General features: G+C 41.2%; 1 protein-coding gene across 1 annotated transcript in view; it reads left to right on the top strand.

Annotated features, from left to right (window-relative positions):
- ERP44 (endoplasmic reticulum protein 44) overlaps positions 1-16,493 on the top strand; it is an 866,037-nt gene extending 849,544 nt beyond the window's left edge. Inside the window, exon 10 of the mRNA XM_044088913.1 lies at positions 15,881-16,493. Within this exon, the coding sequence (XP_043944848.1) occupies positions 15,881-15,985 (105 nt within the window). The 3' untranslated portion in view covers positions 15,986-16,493. The remainder of the gene's footprint in view (positions 1-15,880) is intronic.
- Positions 16,494-16,965: the final 472 nt, after the last annotated feature.

Genomic DNA, 16,965 nt, shown 5'->3' with positions numbered 1-16,965 from the left:
ACAAGGAAATGCAGGATATATTGCATGCAGCTGAACAAGTTGGAAAGCATACTTTGCAATGTGGTTTTGATTCTTTAGAGGCCTCTTGCAGGGCCGCAGTTACAGGTTCTGTAATTAGAAGGCATGCTTGGTTAAAGGGTCAAAATCTGCCTGATCATGTTAAAGTTAAATTATTAGATGCACCTTTACAGCATGATACTTTGTTTGGTGTTAAGGCAGAAGAGGTGTTAAAGAAAATGGAGGACAAGGCTAAATCTATGCAAACGGTCAAAGATTTCTTACAAGTACAGCCGCCTAGGTATAGTAGACACTGGCCAACAAAGAATTGGTCCTTTCCTGTGTCAGACAGACCTCAAAGGGGCAGACCCAGATGCCCTAGAGGCAGATCCCAGGCACAAGGTTCATACAGGTCAAAGCAATGGGGTGCTTCTACCTCCAAAAGTGGAGAAGACAAATCACAACCTTACAGGAAACAGTCCCAATGACTTCCCCCTGCCTGCACCAAGCACTTATTTCCTGGCAGCACCCTTAGGGGGAAAATTAACACTTTTTTTCTCAAAATTGGCACATTATAACCCAGGACAAGTGGGTACTAAATATCGTGTCACAGGGCTACAAGTTCCATTTCCATACCCTGCCAAAGGCAAACGGCTGGCCAGATCTGCCAAAAAATCAATGGGCAGAGGCACAAAAACAAGTCTCATCCCTCATGGACATGTGGGCCATTCAGCAAGTGCCAGAGCAAGAGCGGGGACAAGGATTTTACTCAAGACTGTTCTTGGTACCCAGAAAGGACAAGGCCTGGAGGCCAATACTGGACCTATCAATTCTGAACACATTCCAGGATATACCAAAATTCAAAATGTTGACTTTGCAGCAGCTTCTGCCCATGCTGGGCTAGAACACTTGGCTTGTAACTTTAGACCTAAAAGAGGCATACCTGCATGTCCCAATCAGACAAATATGCAAAAGATACCTCAGATTCAAGGCTGGCTCAATGCATTACCAATTCTCTGCACTGCCCTTTGGCTTATCTACTGCGCCCAGGGTCTTTACAAAGTGCCTGGCACCAGTAATTGCATTCTGCAGACTAAGAGGAATACAAATATATCCTTACTTGGATGACTGTCTCATTCAAGCAGAGAACAAGGACATCCTTCTACAGCATCTGGCGTTTGTGAAAAAACTTCTAACATGCTTAGGGTACACAGTCAATGAAAAGAAATCAAAACTAGTACCTTCTCATGAGATAATATTCCTGGGTGCAAGCTTAAATACAACTGCCCAGATGGCTTATCTCATGCCAGACAAACAAAGACAACTGACTACCTATTTCAAAATGTTAGCAACAAAGGCCCAGTTATCTGCAAGAAAAATTCTGCAGGCTTTGGGCTTCATGGCATCCTGCATCCTACTCATTCCATATGCAAGACTGCATATGAGGAAACTTCAATGGTACCTAAAAAGTGTTTAGACTCAACATTGTCACAGCCTGGAAACTATAATTACTCTCATTCCCTGCCTGCAACAGGAGTTTTGATGGTGGGCAAAGGCTTGTCACCAAAACAAGGGACAGCCATTCACATTACCCCCAGCCAGGTAGGCACTAACAATGGATGCATCAGATTATGCCTGGGGGGCCCATATGGCAGGAAGATGCATTCAGGGAACATGGGCCTCAAACCAAATGCATCTACATATCAATCAAAAAGAGATGCTAGCTGTTCAAAATGCCCTGACAGCCTTCAAGGACCTACTTCATCCAGGACAACTACTGATAAAGACGGACAACACTACAGTCATGTGGTATATAAACAAGCAGGGGGGCACACATTCTTACCCCCTTTGCAGACTAGCCATGACTTTGTGGGACACAGCATTGACTTACCAAGTACATCTGCAGGCACAATTCCTGCCAGGAAGGAAAAATACTCTGGCAGACGAACTAAGCAGAAACCTCATGGATCCCCATGAGTGGCAGCTGGATCCACAAGTCTTCAGCATGATAACAAGGAAATGGGGATGCCCGGACATAGATCTATTTGCCTCCCCTCACAACTACCAACTAAAGAGATTCTGCACAAGGATTTATCACAGACAAGCATGGAAAGTGGATGCCCTATCCTTCAGCTGGAAAAACCTATCAGTGTATGCCTTTCCCCCTCTGCCTCTCCTCCCCAAGGTACTCCTAAAGGTCAGACAAGAGAAGCCAAAGATGATACTGATTGCACCAGACTGGCCCTGCCAGCACAGGTACCAAATATTAAGGAGCTTGTCTCAATGCCCAGCTTGGACCTTACCTCAAGTACTGCATCTACTGTCCCAACAAAACAATCAGATCCTGCACAGCCAACTCAGGACTTTAAACCTGGCAGCATGGCGGATAATGTAGCCATACAAAACATACCTCTCAGCAAAGCTGTGATGGATGTCATTTTGGAAGCCAGAAGACCTATGCTGGAAAATGGAAGAGATTCTGTGCTTGGAACCAGGCACAAGGAACAGATACAGCGGTGCCAAATATTCCTCAGATTTTACGATACTTAACTGAGATGCTGGACAAAGGCCTATCTTTCTCATCTATTAAAATTCATGCCTCTGCCATTTCGGCTCATTACAATGCAGAGCCACCAATCTTTTCTCATCCCTTATTAAAACAGTACCTCAGAGGAGCCAAAAATTTAAGGCCTCCAAAGAGATCACCAATGCCTGCATGGGACCTCAACTATGTCCTGGAAAAACTCACCCTGCCTCCTTTTGAGCCAGCTGCTACTGCTGATATAAAGTTTTTATCTTGGAAAACAGCTCTGCTCCTAGCAATAACTTCTGCAAGATGAGTTTCAGAGCTACAGGCACTCATGGCTGTGGAACCTTTTATCATTTTTTATCCGGACAGGGTCTCTCTGAGGACAAACCCAACATTTATGCCTAAAGTGGTGTCCAGTGTGGCTCTTAACCAAACCATTCATCTGCCAACTTTTTATCCAAATCCACAGAACAAGGGGGAAAGAATTCTGCATTCTTTGGACGTACACAGACAGCTTAGATTCTACTTGGACAGAACCAAAGTATTCAGAAAGACAGAGCAGTTACTAGTGGTATATGCTGCAGGATCACAAGGAAAGGCTATCTCAAAGCAGACTATTTCAAAGTGGATAGGCCACTGCATTCATTTCTGCTACTTATACCATGGCAAGTCAGTGCCTAAGAGTATTGGGCCACATTCCACCAGAGCTGCAGCCACTTCAGCAGCCTTTCTCAGGGGAGTACCAACCAAGGACATTTTAGAGGCAGCTACTTGGAGTTCAGTGCACACCTTTACAAAGCACTATCATCTGCCACTCTACTCTAAATCCAGGGCAGGCTTTGCCACTGCAGTACTGCAGGGTCTCATAGCCGCTCCTAATGCTGTTTAGCTCCAGCCTCCCAACCATAGCTTTGGGAATCTACCCAAATGTAATGACTGCAACAGTGAAACATGAAGAGCATAGTACAGTTGTGTACACTTACCATAAATGTAGATGTTCGAGTGTATTCACTGTTGCAATCCAGGTTACCCACCCACCATCCCCCCTTTTTCTTCTGATGGAACCTATCTTTCCTTCTCTGATTTATACAACCTATGTGGTGTATTTGCTTGTGGATGAAGGTACAGTTTATATTGCTGCATGTAATTTTATATATACATATAAATTTTGGCTACCCTTTTAGGGGGCACCTGACATCTGGGACAAGAAAAACTAAAGAAAATGGCGTCGGCTGCTTCTTTTATACCCCTGACGACCTGATGTCAGGGAAGGGGTGACGACAGACGATGCAGGACCCAAGACTTTGGAATTCAGGCCGACTGAGGGCAACCTGCCAACAGTGAATACACTCGAACATCTACATTTATGGTAAGTGTACACAACTGTACTTTACCCATCCACTCGTCAAGGTTTCTCTTGAAGAGTGTTAGTGAGGGGCTCTGCCTAATGTAGTTAGGAATTTTGTTCCAAAGCATGGGGAGTCTGTGTGACAGGAATCTATCCCTCCAGCATGTTCTATTTTTTGTTGTGGCGAGGTTTAGCTCACTAGAGCATGTGGCTCGCAGTGACTTGGATTTCTTTAGGTGGAGCTTGTCCATCAATTCTGAGTTGAACATGGCTTTGTAAGTCAGGCAGAGATCACCTCTGAGTAAGCGATATGTCACTGAGTGCAGTCGGAGTTTTTCCAGTCGGGTTGCATAGGACATATGTCTGAGGCCAGTAATCCTCTTGGTGAGGTACTATTGTGGTCTTTCCAGCTGTTGGAAGTGTCTTGTGAGGTACATCCCAAATGGGGCATTGTACTCTATGATGGGTCTGATGACTAACGAGTAGAGGGGCACTATAACCTCTTTATGTCTAGATGCGAACCCTTTAGTAATTAGATGGGCTATATAGAAAGATTTCCTAACTACTTTGGCAATATGATTGTCAAAGGAGAGATTACTGTCTACCTGGGTTCCCAGATCTCTTATTACCTCTTCTGTATTAAGGGGGCTGCCACCTATGTGGTAATTCATGGGTGTTTTGGTTTTCCCAAATGGGATGACTATGCATTTTTTGGCATTTAGCTTGAGACCATGACTTTGACACCAGGAGTCCATCTCAGTAAGGCCCTTTTGGAGAATGTCCATGTCAGCCGGAGAGTCAGTTATGGCTCCCAGTTTGCAGTCATCAGCAAACTTGGTTAGCCGTAGTCCTCCTGTGTTTGCCTGTACGTCTGAGAAGTATATGCCGAACAGTAGGGGTCCCAGGACCGAGCCTTGTGGGACGCCACTTGTGACTGGTTTAGAGTCCGACCTGGAGCCCGCTATTCTTACCGTGTGAGTTCTGTCTGTAAGCCAGTTGGAAACCCATCTCATGACGTAGGAGTTTATGCTCAGGCTGGTGAGTTTTTCTACAATTCCCAAAAGCCTTGGCGAGGTCAAGGTAGGCTGTGTGACCCACCTTCCCCTCATCTATGGCCTTGGTGACTGTCTCGAATAAGTCAACCAGGTTTAGTAGGCATGAGCTGCCCTTAATAAAGCCGAACTGGGTCGGTTCAAGTGTTCGGAGTTGCCCAATGTCTTTGTTAATGATTTCAACGATGATGTGCTCCATAGCCTTGCAGACCAGGCTAGTCAGGCTTATGGGGTGATAGTTACCAAGGTCAGTTATGGCTCCTCCTTTGTGGAGCGGAATAACCATTGCTGTGTGCCATTCTATGGGCACATAGCCTGTGGAGAGGCTGAGGTTGAACAGTGTGTTTAGGTAGGGGTTAGTTCGTTCTGTAGTTCGTGCAAGACGCAGCCTGGGACACCATCTGGCTTCAATGACGCTGTGCTTTTGGCTTTTGAAAGAGCTGTTTTCACCTGTGCATCTGATTTCTGCGACACTACACTTTTCCGGTATTGTTGTGGGCCCTTTTAGGGGTGAGAGGGGGGGTGAAGTTTGCACTGAATCTATCTGCCAGGATGTTGGCAATATCAGTAGGTTCAGTATATTTTGTGCTATTTTGCACTAGCTCAGAGCATATCTGCGAGTTGCCACTTAGATTCTTGACATAGCTAAAGAAGGCTTTGTGGTTATCTTTCGAATCCTTGGCTATTTTTCTTTTGAAGTTAGCCTTGGATGATTTTATGAGGGGACCTTAGTTTCTTACTGATACTGATCAGGGATGTCTTTACTTCTTGGGATTTGCTTTTTTTCTGAACTAGTTTCCTCCTCCTATTGTAGAGCCTGTTTACGGCAGGGGTCCACCAGACTGGTTTCCTTCTCTTAGGGGAGTGAGTCTTGGTTTTGCTAGGGATGGCACAATCCATGCATCCTTGTAGGTGCTCATAGAGTGCATTTGTAAAGGTTCCTGCATCTTGGACACTGTTATCCTTTAGCGTGGGAGCTGTGAAACTTACCACCTCTGTCTTAAGTAAGGTGAAGTTTGCTATAGAAAATTTTTTCACTGTGGTTTCCTTGGTTGGGGGTGGTGGTGTGGTATGGACATTCAGAGTGATTAGTTTATGGTCTGATCTAACCAGTGACAGGTTGACCTCCGGTGCAGAACACCTGTCGCCCATGTTGGTGATGACCAGGTCCAATATGTTTTCACCTCTGGTAGGGGAGTTTACCAGCTGATCCAGGGCATTTGAGTTGATAAATTCCAGGAAGTGCTGGACCTGGGAGTTTGTACTTGAGTAGTTTTCCCATTTAACAGTAGGGTAATTGAAATCGCCCAATATCAGGGTGTTTGCTATGACCTTCATGTTTTCTAGTGCCTCCAGAAAGGTGGTGGAGTCATGGTCCTGGGTCATGGAGGGTGATCTGTAGCAGGCCACAATTTGCATTGCAGATTTGCCCGATTTTAGTTTTACATGGATGATCTCAGAGGTATCATGCTGCGCCACTAACCTGGAGGTGTAGGTATCCTTGATGAATATGGATACACCTCCTCCTTTTGTGTTTCAGTCCATGTTCTGTGGCCGAAATGTGTGGTATGAGTTTTAGCCCGGTACTGCTGGGGTGCTCTGTGGAGCCTTGAACCAGGTTTCAGTTACTCAACAGATATCGACGTTTTCCATACTAAGGAGTGCTTCGAGCATGTGCATTTTGAGATTTATACTCCTGGCGTTGAGTAGCATAACCCTCATTTTTTTTTTATCTGTGCTGTTTACGAAGGTGGGTTTGACTTTTGAGCCTTGCCTAAAAAAAGCACTATGGGGGCAGCAAGAACCTTGGCCAGTATTCGAAAGCCTAGGGGTGACAGGTGCATCCTTGTAGGTCTCTTGCGAAGCAGCGAGGCTTGTCGAGCATGTCGTCCCAGGCTGACAGACACTGGATCCCCTTTGAATGACACCAGAAACATAGCCAATTGTTGAAATTGATCATTTTTTCTTTATACTGCAGTATCATTCTTGGTGAGGGCATGATGCTACTCAGGGTCAGGGTCATACCCGCTTGAGCTACATGATCAGAGAGCTCTTCCACGTCTCTTTTCATGTAGTCCAGGAAGGTACGTCTCAGGTCAATCACACCAACATGAACAATGACAGAGTCATATTTGTACTTGTTCTGGAGTGACCCGAGTGCTTATGTTATGTGGTGGATTCTGGCTCCATACAGGCAGCTAACAGTAACCTTCTCCTTGTCCAGCCTAGTGAGTGGGACGTCAGTGTGCCTGACTATAGAGTCGCCTATTACTAGTGTGTTAGGTATGTTATTTCGCCTTAAGGGCTGTGATTGTGCGGCACACTGATTTTGTGTTTTATGTGTTGTCTGGTTTGTGACGGGAAGTGCAGGTTTTTTGGGTCTGCTTTGGAGGTCTCTGATGCCTTGGCAGGTTTTTATTTAGAGCCTCCGAGTATGATTTCGTGTATTTGTGTATTTTTTGCCAGTGCTGGTTTAGTATGTCTCTGTGAGGCTGGAGGTGTGGTGCAAGTGTTAACCTTCTCCTCATGACTGCCTGTTCCAGTCTTGGGTGGAGAGAGCTTAGCCTCCAATTTAGCTATATAATTGCATCTTTCGCATATGTTAATGTTTTGTGGTAGGAGGAGAGGGCTGTCTGTGTACATGAGGCAGTTGTAACATTGCCTCCGGATACCCAGGTTCACCAGCTGGACTGGAGAGTATACCTGAAATTGCCCTTTGGTCATGCCTGAATAGTAGGGTGAGCTGCTTAGTCACTTGGTTGGTGAGGGGTGAATAATGAGCCTTGCCCTGCTGGGCAACCAAGTGTTGGGGTATATTAGTGCTTGCTATTAGGTCTGAGCAAGTGCTGGACTGTAGGATGCTTTTTAAGTGCTTAGGCTGAGAGTTAGACTACTTTCAAGGGAAAAAAATGAAGAGGAGACTTGGTGGAGTAGGGAATAATTTAGCTCTAGCTAACCGGCGCTGCCCGGAAGGGCAAAACCGTGCAAACATAGGAAATGCAGCAGGGAAATGAAAGAGATCGAAATTAGCCCAAAATGGCCTATAAACTACTTACTTCTGGGCTGGAACCACTCCTCCAGGGACAGATGGCTGCTCAAAGCTCCCTCTCTCACAGGTGAACAGAAAAACCTCCTTCTATCCAAGTAAGGTATGAGCAACTCAGAAACTTGTAACACAGCTCTGAATTCAGCACTACTCTGAAAACTGGACTATACTAGCTTAGAAAGGTGGGAAACAAAGAAAAACATTTTTTTTGAAAAGATTAGGCAAAAACAGTAAAAAATGCACTTAAAACAGCATTAGATGACTACAAGCAGTCAGAAAAGGCTTTTAAACAAATTACCCAATTAACCAGTAATACTGCGGTGGTGGTGCTGCGGTAGCGTTGTCGCCTCCTAGCAAGACGTTGTCCCGTTCGATTCTCAGCTAGAGCATCTTCTGTGTGGAGGCATACGTGAATGGGATGTGCCTTCGTAAAAATCCACTACCAATCATTAGCAGACTGGAGTTCCACTGTGGTGACCCCTAACCGGCAAAAGCCGAAAGACGCAAACCCAATTAACCAGTAAAAAAAAAAAATCTCAAAACTGAGCCCTGTTCCTGTAGTCTTCAATCAGACAAGTTCTAACTGCACACTCCTGCCACTGGGGTGCAGGGGAACCTTCTCCAAAAAACAAGGCATGGATTAGTGCTCAAGTTATACAAACAAAGCTAGATTCAGCAGGCCTGAATCTAGTTTATGTGACAGCAAACAAGGCACACCAATTACAGTAAGAAACCGTTCAAATATGCAGGCACTATAAGCCTCTAACCAGAAATTCCCAACTCAGAAGGGCAGAGTCTAGCTTCTCTTCCCACAAGAGTGCAGACCCACAGACCTTCTTAATGTAAAATGACTGGCCTGAAACCCAAGTACTTAAACCAGAACTAATACACTTTTAGAATAACAGATACTGAGCCTTCAGTCAGCAGTTCCCAACTTAGAAGGATGTAAGCTACCTGTCCTGCCACAACGGTGCAGACCACAAACCTTCTTTATGTAAAACAACTGGTATGAAGCCCAAGTGCTTAAACCAAAAGGCTTAGAATGATAGTTACACCAAGCAGTAATAAATATAATTGAGTACTTTTAAGATGACGCAAAAGCAAAATAAAGTAGGAAGAAACACAAATACAGTAAAAGCAGATGAATAAATTTTCTTTTTTGAGTGAGTAAATGAGATGGGCCCAGGAGGAGTATCCGATTGCAAATTTACAAGAGGGGCGGGCAGTTTCAAAGCCACTAAAATTAACAACAAAACAAAAGCAGGGAGGGTGAGTGGTAAACTAACTGAAAAAAACAGAGTCACAACTTCCAGCTAGATAGTATTCAATGCAACACAAATCAATTTGAATGCTGCATTATTTGAAAAAAGTGCAGATAAAGATTTACTTAAATTCACTTACGTCCAGTTGATTGCAGGTAGGTCTTAGCTGGCCAAAGCTCAGAGTTTAAGCAGAAAATAATCCAAAATGTACCTTATATAAGGCAGAAACTGAATATCAATGAATTGAAACTACCCCCACTTATCACTGGCTATGCAGGAATTCTAACAAGCATTAACTGAAAACACAGGGCCACAACTTCCAGCTAGATAGTATTCAATGCAACACAAATAAATCAATTTAAATGCTGTATTATTTGAAAAAAGTGCAGATAAAGATTTACTTAAATTCACTTATACGTCCAGTTGATTGAAGGTAGGTCTTAGCCGGCCAAAGCTCAGAGTTTAAGCCGATTCTTACACTGATTTTCCTTGTGTCCGTGTCACTGGTAAAAATATGTATCAACCACAGTCTTGGAGATGGTAGCTTTGATTAATGCCTCATAAGTGACTTACTCTCTAAATGGTCTGTAATTTTAATTGCATTGTTTCTATTGGAAGGGGGGGGGGTGAAGGGAATGGTTGGAGTCTCTGAGGTGGAAACTTGCAGGGAAAAACACTGTTTCACCATTGAGCAGTTTGCATAGTTTAACTGAAGGTCCATGACTTGAATACAGGTACTGGGATGTAGTTCATTTCATTTTGTGTAGCAGCATAAAAGAGTTTGCATTCTGTAATATTGTGTTTCAGATCACTGGTGTGTTAATCTATTGAACTGCAGCTTTTGAGTATTCTTTTTCTTTTGATACTTTAGCATATTAACTTTTATGTTGCACAAACCCACTCCATTTGGCATCTTGTTTGAGTAATTAGTTGGTTTGACGTTTTAGTGTTTGAAGAATTTTCTTGTTGCGTGTGTGCTGTGATACGATTCATCATTCAGAGGCTATAAAGAACGTACATTCAGTTGTCAGTTTCTTATAGTATGTTCCAGAGAAAGGTTCTGTTTGCATCATATTTTTTAACCTAGAATTGTGTCTTATCTGTAAGTTATCAATGTACTATGATGTACTTGTGAGAGCGTTCATTTGTACTCTTGAGCGCAGTGATACCACATAACCTATACGTAGCCATTCTAACTTCATGTTAAAATGTACATAATTTTTTTTTTTTTTTCATTGAACTTGACAATGTGATTTAGTATTATTTGTCAGAATCTTTCTCCCCAGGCCTCTGCTGAAGATTGACCCTGCCAAATTTATTGCAATGGGTAAAAAAAGTGTGCCATGATTTAGCTGGTCATGTACAGAGGTGGCAAGGAATGTTGGTTTGGATGCCATCATACTTCTCGGAAGCACAACTAATTATAAAGATGACAAATAATGTTTTATAGGTAATGTTTGCAGAAGTAGCTTAGGTCCACTTTTGAGTTCCAGCTTAAATTGCTTTACAAATTAATCACAAACAGCTTGTTCACTTGTGAATAATTTAAGTGCAACATCTGTGATTGCAAGTGATGCATCGCCTGGCATCATGGCACCCTGATTCAGCCTTGAGTGGTCGACTTTGGAAGCACATGTTTGACTTGTACTTTCTAGAATTGTGCGAAACTTTGTCTTAGGGTGCACAGTCCATTGTGAAGATTATGAAACTGGCAACAACTGGGAAGCAGAGATTCAGTTTATATGGGGGCAGGGGAAGGGAAGAAAGTATTCATGCCTTTTTGTTGGATTTGTTCAGCTTACTGATGTGCATAGCTTGAATTCTGGCCAAATGGGGAAAAAAGGGCAGATGTGGTGCAGTTACGCAATTGGGGAACCTACTGAAGTTCATTTAATTTGATAACTGTGGTGAGTATGATGATGATGTAAAGAGCCAGTGACAAGAGAGTTATATCTCTTTGTATGTTGGTCAGCCTTGAAAAAGTGTTGTACGTAAACTTCAGCCGTTCTCATTTTATAAATCATTTTGAAATTAGGTCTTACAGCTCATCTGCATGGGACAGTTAAAGTGGGAGTTATTCAGAATGTCTGATCTCTGTATAGAATTACCACAGTGGCACAGGGATGAAATACAAAGCTCATATTTTTATATGAAACAATGATCAGAACTGTGTAATTGAGCTGTTACGTGTGTAGTATTGAGAAAAGTAATAATTTTGTTCATTAACAAGCAGTGCCTGACAAAGTGTCGTTAGAAGACTTTGAATGTGTGGGCTTCATGACATGCTATTACATCACAGAAAGCCCATACAAAATAGACTGGAAGCTTTTATGGACATTTTCTAAGCAGTATACATATGGGAGACTTGGGAAAAATGGGGAGTGCACAGTTTTTATTTATGTTTTAGAAAAGCATTTTTGCTATAGGAATACGTTTTTTTTTTTTTAAGTACAAAATGTCCTTAATCTCCCAGCATTATGAATTTGTGGAACATTCAAGACATGCTTGGCAAGCACAGCCTCAGCAGAGTTAAGGAAGAGGGAGATGGTATATAGGCATCTTCTATGGAAAGCTTTACTTGACCTTCATGGGTCACCTACAGCATCAACCTTTTGAGGCAATCCTCAGTCAATAAGGAATTCGTTTTTATAAGGACTGCCTCAGTCTGGTTTATTCCACCACCTATTCTTTGGTATGATCAAGTGAGAAAAAAAAAGTACTGTAATTATGAGATATGTGATGGGCTGACAACTTTCATATTAATTTATTGCTTATTGTTAAGACTTAAGGAAATGTTTCATGGACTGAATAGTAAATCCCTGTAATGCACTCATAGTTTGTCAGGGACGTCCGAGTTGCATAAGGCAGAGCAAGAAAAGGGATGACCGGATATAGTAAAAATGATGGTGCCCTTTTTCAAAAAAGATACAGTTTAAGAAGGTCATTTTTATATGAGGCCATCTTGGCTTTTGTTGATCATTGGCTGCTGTTTACCATTACTGCTGTTAAGAAATGTGTATTTTGGGTCCATATCATCAGATCAAATGTTAATATTTTCAAATGCTCTAAACAGCAAAAATGCCAGAACTCGAAGTGCTTTTTTTGAGATTACAGTACAGTGAAGATCGTAATATTTGCCCTTTCCTCACTGTAGTGTGATCTCAGAGTTGGAATATATATTTAGCGGGGGAAGGACTACGAGTTCCGGCATTTTCACTCTTTAGTGCAATTAAGATTTTCAACATTCGATCTGATGATATAGACCCATGTATTTTATTTTATGACTGGTCAGTTTAAAGATGAAAAAAAAAAAGATAGCCACAGTTCACCTAGTTCAAAAAAGGTTGTCTTAAGTATAGAAGTATAGAAATACTTCACTGAAGTTTGACAACCTTTTTCCTTTTGTTAACATAGCTTCAATATTTTATTCTTTGCACACTGGTTTGCTGTTCCTATGTCTCCCCTTTTCTTGTCCCTTTTTTCGCAATATAATTTCTAAACTTTAAAAGCTGCTGGTGGTCTTGTTTATATTGTATTTTGTATGCCTTATGCATTCCCTTTGTGTGTGCTATGCCATTGTACTGACATGTTACAAATGTGGTATATAGTGCCATAGTGTCAACTATGTGTAGTCATAGTTTTGACTCGTATGCTTTGTAAGTAAATCTTGAGAGTGGCAATGCTTTACAGTACATCAGGCAAATGAACTGTTTTAGTACAGAAACAAAAACAACACTGGTTTCCACAAAACTATTAGGAAATATTCACCTCTCTGCATGGAAGAGTACATGTGGTTTTCCCTATAAATGATGCAGTTTATAACAGCTTTCTCCTGTTACAAATGTTAGGCATTGTTTCACATTTCATTCAAAGATTCGTGGAGCTGTACAGTATACCACCACCATCACACACACACACACACACACACACACACACGAGTCAGATATGCCATCTCTCAGCATAATAATAACAATTAGTCTAAACTATATTTCGGTGTTCTGACAAAGTATCAATTATCAAAATGAATGTGCTACCAAAAGTATTCTATTTTATTAATAATTCTTTATGTAAAATAGGTGAGATGTCTAATGCCACGCACTAGCATGCACACTCACACCTATGGCCAAGTTAGTGTGTCCAGTCCACCTATTGCATGTCTTTGGAATGTGATAGGAAACCAAAGCACCCAGATGAAACCTGTGCAAATACAGGGAGGACATGAAGACTCTGCACAAAAGGCAGCTTAGAATCGAACCTGATAAACTCTTGCTGTAAGATGACAATGCTATCCTCTGCTCCACTGTGCCATGTATATATATATATATATATATATATATATATATGTGACAATGCTATCCTCTGCTCCACTGTGCCATGTATATATATATATATATATATATATATCTGTATATGTATGTATGTAGACACACACACTGCTCATACGCATGCAGATACATGTATACTACCACACACACACAGCTATAGTCTTAATCCCCTAATTAATCCCCCCCCAACTGAGGCTGTCCAGGAAGAGCGAGAGAGACACATGGACATCATCATCCCAGTCCACTCGTAACCCTATAAACATACACACACGCACACACACACACACACACACACACACACACACACACCACCACCACCACCACCACCACCACCACCACCACCACCACCGCTTATCCACTTTTGCTAAACGTATCTACAGCAGAGACTGTCTCATTCACTTGAATGGGGGAATGCCATCTTTTGGCTATGTTAATTAACTTGCCCAACCTTGTTTTACATAGTCAACATAGTCAAGGGATTCTCTGAATCGCTCGTTTTCATAAGTCACTTCCCGCAGGCATTTCAGATGGAGAGCATATGGCTTAATTAGCATTAGCTACTCCCCTGGAATGCCTCATTATCATTTAGGATGGCCGTTGGGATGGCTCACTGCAGTTCGTCTACAAAACATCTAAAATCACTGTGGTGGCCCTTTCTCTGAATCAGAAAGGATAACCATAAGGGTCTGTCCCCTTGTGGAAGAGCTTTCCATTCTTGGTAACCCTGCCTGAATTCCTAGATAAATCTTTGTATAAATCTTTATATTATACTATTGGTTGAGGTCATGGATCCCTTGTTGTTTTAAACTGCTGAGGGCCCCTTGCTGAGAATCTTGATACAAGTCTGAAAGCTTTATCTGACTTTGTAACTCAGCTAAAAGAGATACAGGAGCACTGTTTGAAAACTAAAGTGTTGAGATTTTATTATGATAACCACTTGCGGTTAACTCGAGCACTGCATTAGCCAAAGACACTTTGTCTTTACCTTTTTTTCATTAACTCAGGAATCTGTAAATACGAATTTTGCTTTCAAATGTGATCCATCTTAATAATTAAACAATACCCATCATTTTTGTCGACTTGCAGCCTACAAATATTTCCTGTTTTATCTTATTATCATGTTAAGTTTTCACTAATTGTTTTGTATGTATTTATTTTACCACTTAAACAGTAACACCAAGTCATACTTCCACATGCCCAAAGACTGGTCTGAGTTACTAAGCAGAATGTGCTCTATTCTTGGACCAAGGCATGGGCGTGTACGTACCCATATTCACCTTTTGCCAAATATTGCACATGCACAGTTAATATTAAACCACACTGGCCACAACATGCTAGCAAAGCACTGTGGTTTACCATTATCTGCTATGAGTTCTACTTATTAACATAACCAGACAGTTCTGACAACTTATTTGACACTCTAGGACTACTAAGTAATTTGGAGTAAAATTTTCAAAACTTAAAATGTAGCATTGTAAATGAGTAATATATATGTGTTTCTACTGTACTGAGTATTCTGCCCTGTGTTTTTTTTTCTTTGAAAGATAATGTAAGTTGTCATCACAAGTGAATTTTTGCATTACCCATAACAGATTAGCTAGAGGTGTTTCACTTTCAAATTGGAATCACTTTGTCATGAGTTTACTCAGTAATGTTAAGGTTTTTCAGTATTTTTCCAGGCTTATGGATAAATATTGAAAACATTGAACAGTACAGCTAAGCCCATAACTGCGTGTATTATTGTCTGAAACTGAAGCAGCATGTTTATGATGCTGTCTACTATGTTTTATCTATGTTTGTAACCCTACTGAAAACTGCATATTATACTTCTCTAAATGTTTCTCTTTTTCCTAATGTATTTGTACTCTGCTTTTTGGAGCTTTTCTTCCCGGGCCTCCTCTGAAAATGGACATATATCCAGTCGGACTTTCCTGGTAAACAAATGTAAAATAAATAAATAAATTGAGAATCTTGTCTCCCACAGTAAAATATGTTTTATCCTGCAGAGATTTTACTATTTCCATATAATTATAAGGTGGAGTAATCATGCTAAGCAGTGGAGTGGTTTGGGATGCTTTAAAATATTTGCAGTACGTCTTCTGTAATGATAGTGTGTTTTTCGGTATGACTTATTTGCATGTGCATGTTTGTCATGTATTTTAATTTATATTGCATTTTTATAAATATTTTGTAAAATGCTGTGGAAATTGTTTAAAAATGTATTTAAAAAGCTATACAATTGCTGTCAATCTTTATACTTAATCTATGAATTTGTCTTCTGACAAAAAATTGATAAAGAAAAAAAAATTTTTTTTTCTAGTCGAGTCAAGAAATTGCCAGCAGCCCTCCAGAAAGCTCTTTCCAGAAACTTGCCCCTAGTGAACACAGATATACAATTCTCAAGAGAGATCGGGATGAACTATGAAAATAATACCTTTACAGGCCTTGGAACTTAACAACAGTCCTATGTGTGGTGGAAATAGCAAACTTATATTTTCATAATTCCTCATGTATTTTTATTTTGGATAAAAACCGAGAGAAAATTTTGTTGTTCTTTTATTTTGCTTACCACGCTTGTAAATACATTTGCCTGTAGTGGATCATCTTGTACTGTAGCTACGGAGAAGACCAGCCCCGATCTTTATTTTTCAGATAAGGAACAATGATATTCAACACTGATCCTTGTTTGTTCCATTTTACAGTTATATGAAGGTTGCTGTGTATCTAATACCTCGAGAGAGAGATGTGTCGTTAACTTTGCACTACTCCATTAAATAGGACTGTGTGTCTATTTTGTCTTCATTCTCCTAGCATGGGCTTTTTATCTTTTTTTTCTGTGAATAACTTTGCTGGTACTTATTTCCCTGTAAGAACTGTTCATTCTTAAAGGTTATATAAGGGAGTAGGGGGGGAATAAATTAAGGTTTTACAGAGTCTGTTGTTGTGGTGCTTTATTCCTCTGCACGTTTTTGTTAATCATTTAAAGTAGAACTGCAGTATCTTTAGAATATGATTGAATAATTCGTTGAATTTGTTTTCTTTGGCTTGCTGGAGGAACTGAAATTTGTAGGTTACATGTAGAGTTCAAACTCAAGAGTATAGAACTAATGTCATCATTTAATTTTTTATTGATGCATTCATTCATTTGCCAATTGCCTTTTATTTCACTTCAGAGTCATGGGGAATTTGAGATCTCAGACCCATTGGGTACAAGTGAGAGAAGCTATCCTGGACAGGGTGCCAACCCATTGCAGGATGCAGACACACATTAAATCTCATATAGCACACATACCCTGCAGGCAGTTTGGACGCACGCCATCTCACCTGCAGCACGGCTGTAGGATATGAGAGGAAACCGAAGCATCCAGGTAAAACCAATACAGATTTCAGTATGTCTGAGTAGAT

Source organism: Protopterus annectens, chromosome 12.part0 (assembly GCF_019279795.1).
Source record: "Protopterus annectens isolate FY-2018-M chromosome 12.part0, PAN1.0, whole genome shotgun sequence".
Classification (NCBI taxonomy): Eukaryota; Metazoa; Chordata; order Ceratodontiformes; family Protopteridae; genus Protopterus; species Protopterus annectens.
Note: the sequence above shows the minus strand (reverse complement) of the source record. Positions and strands in the feature narration are given on the sequence as shown.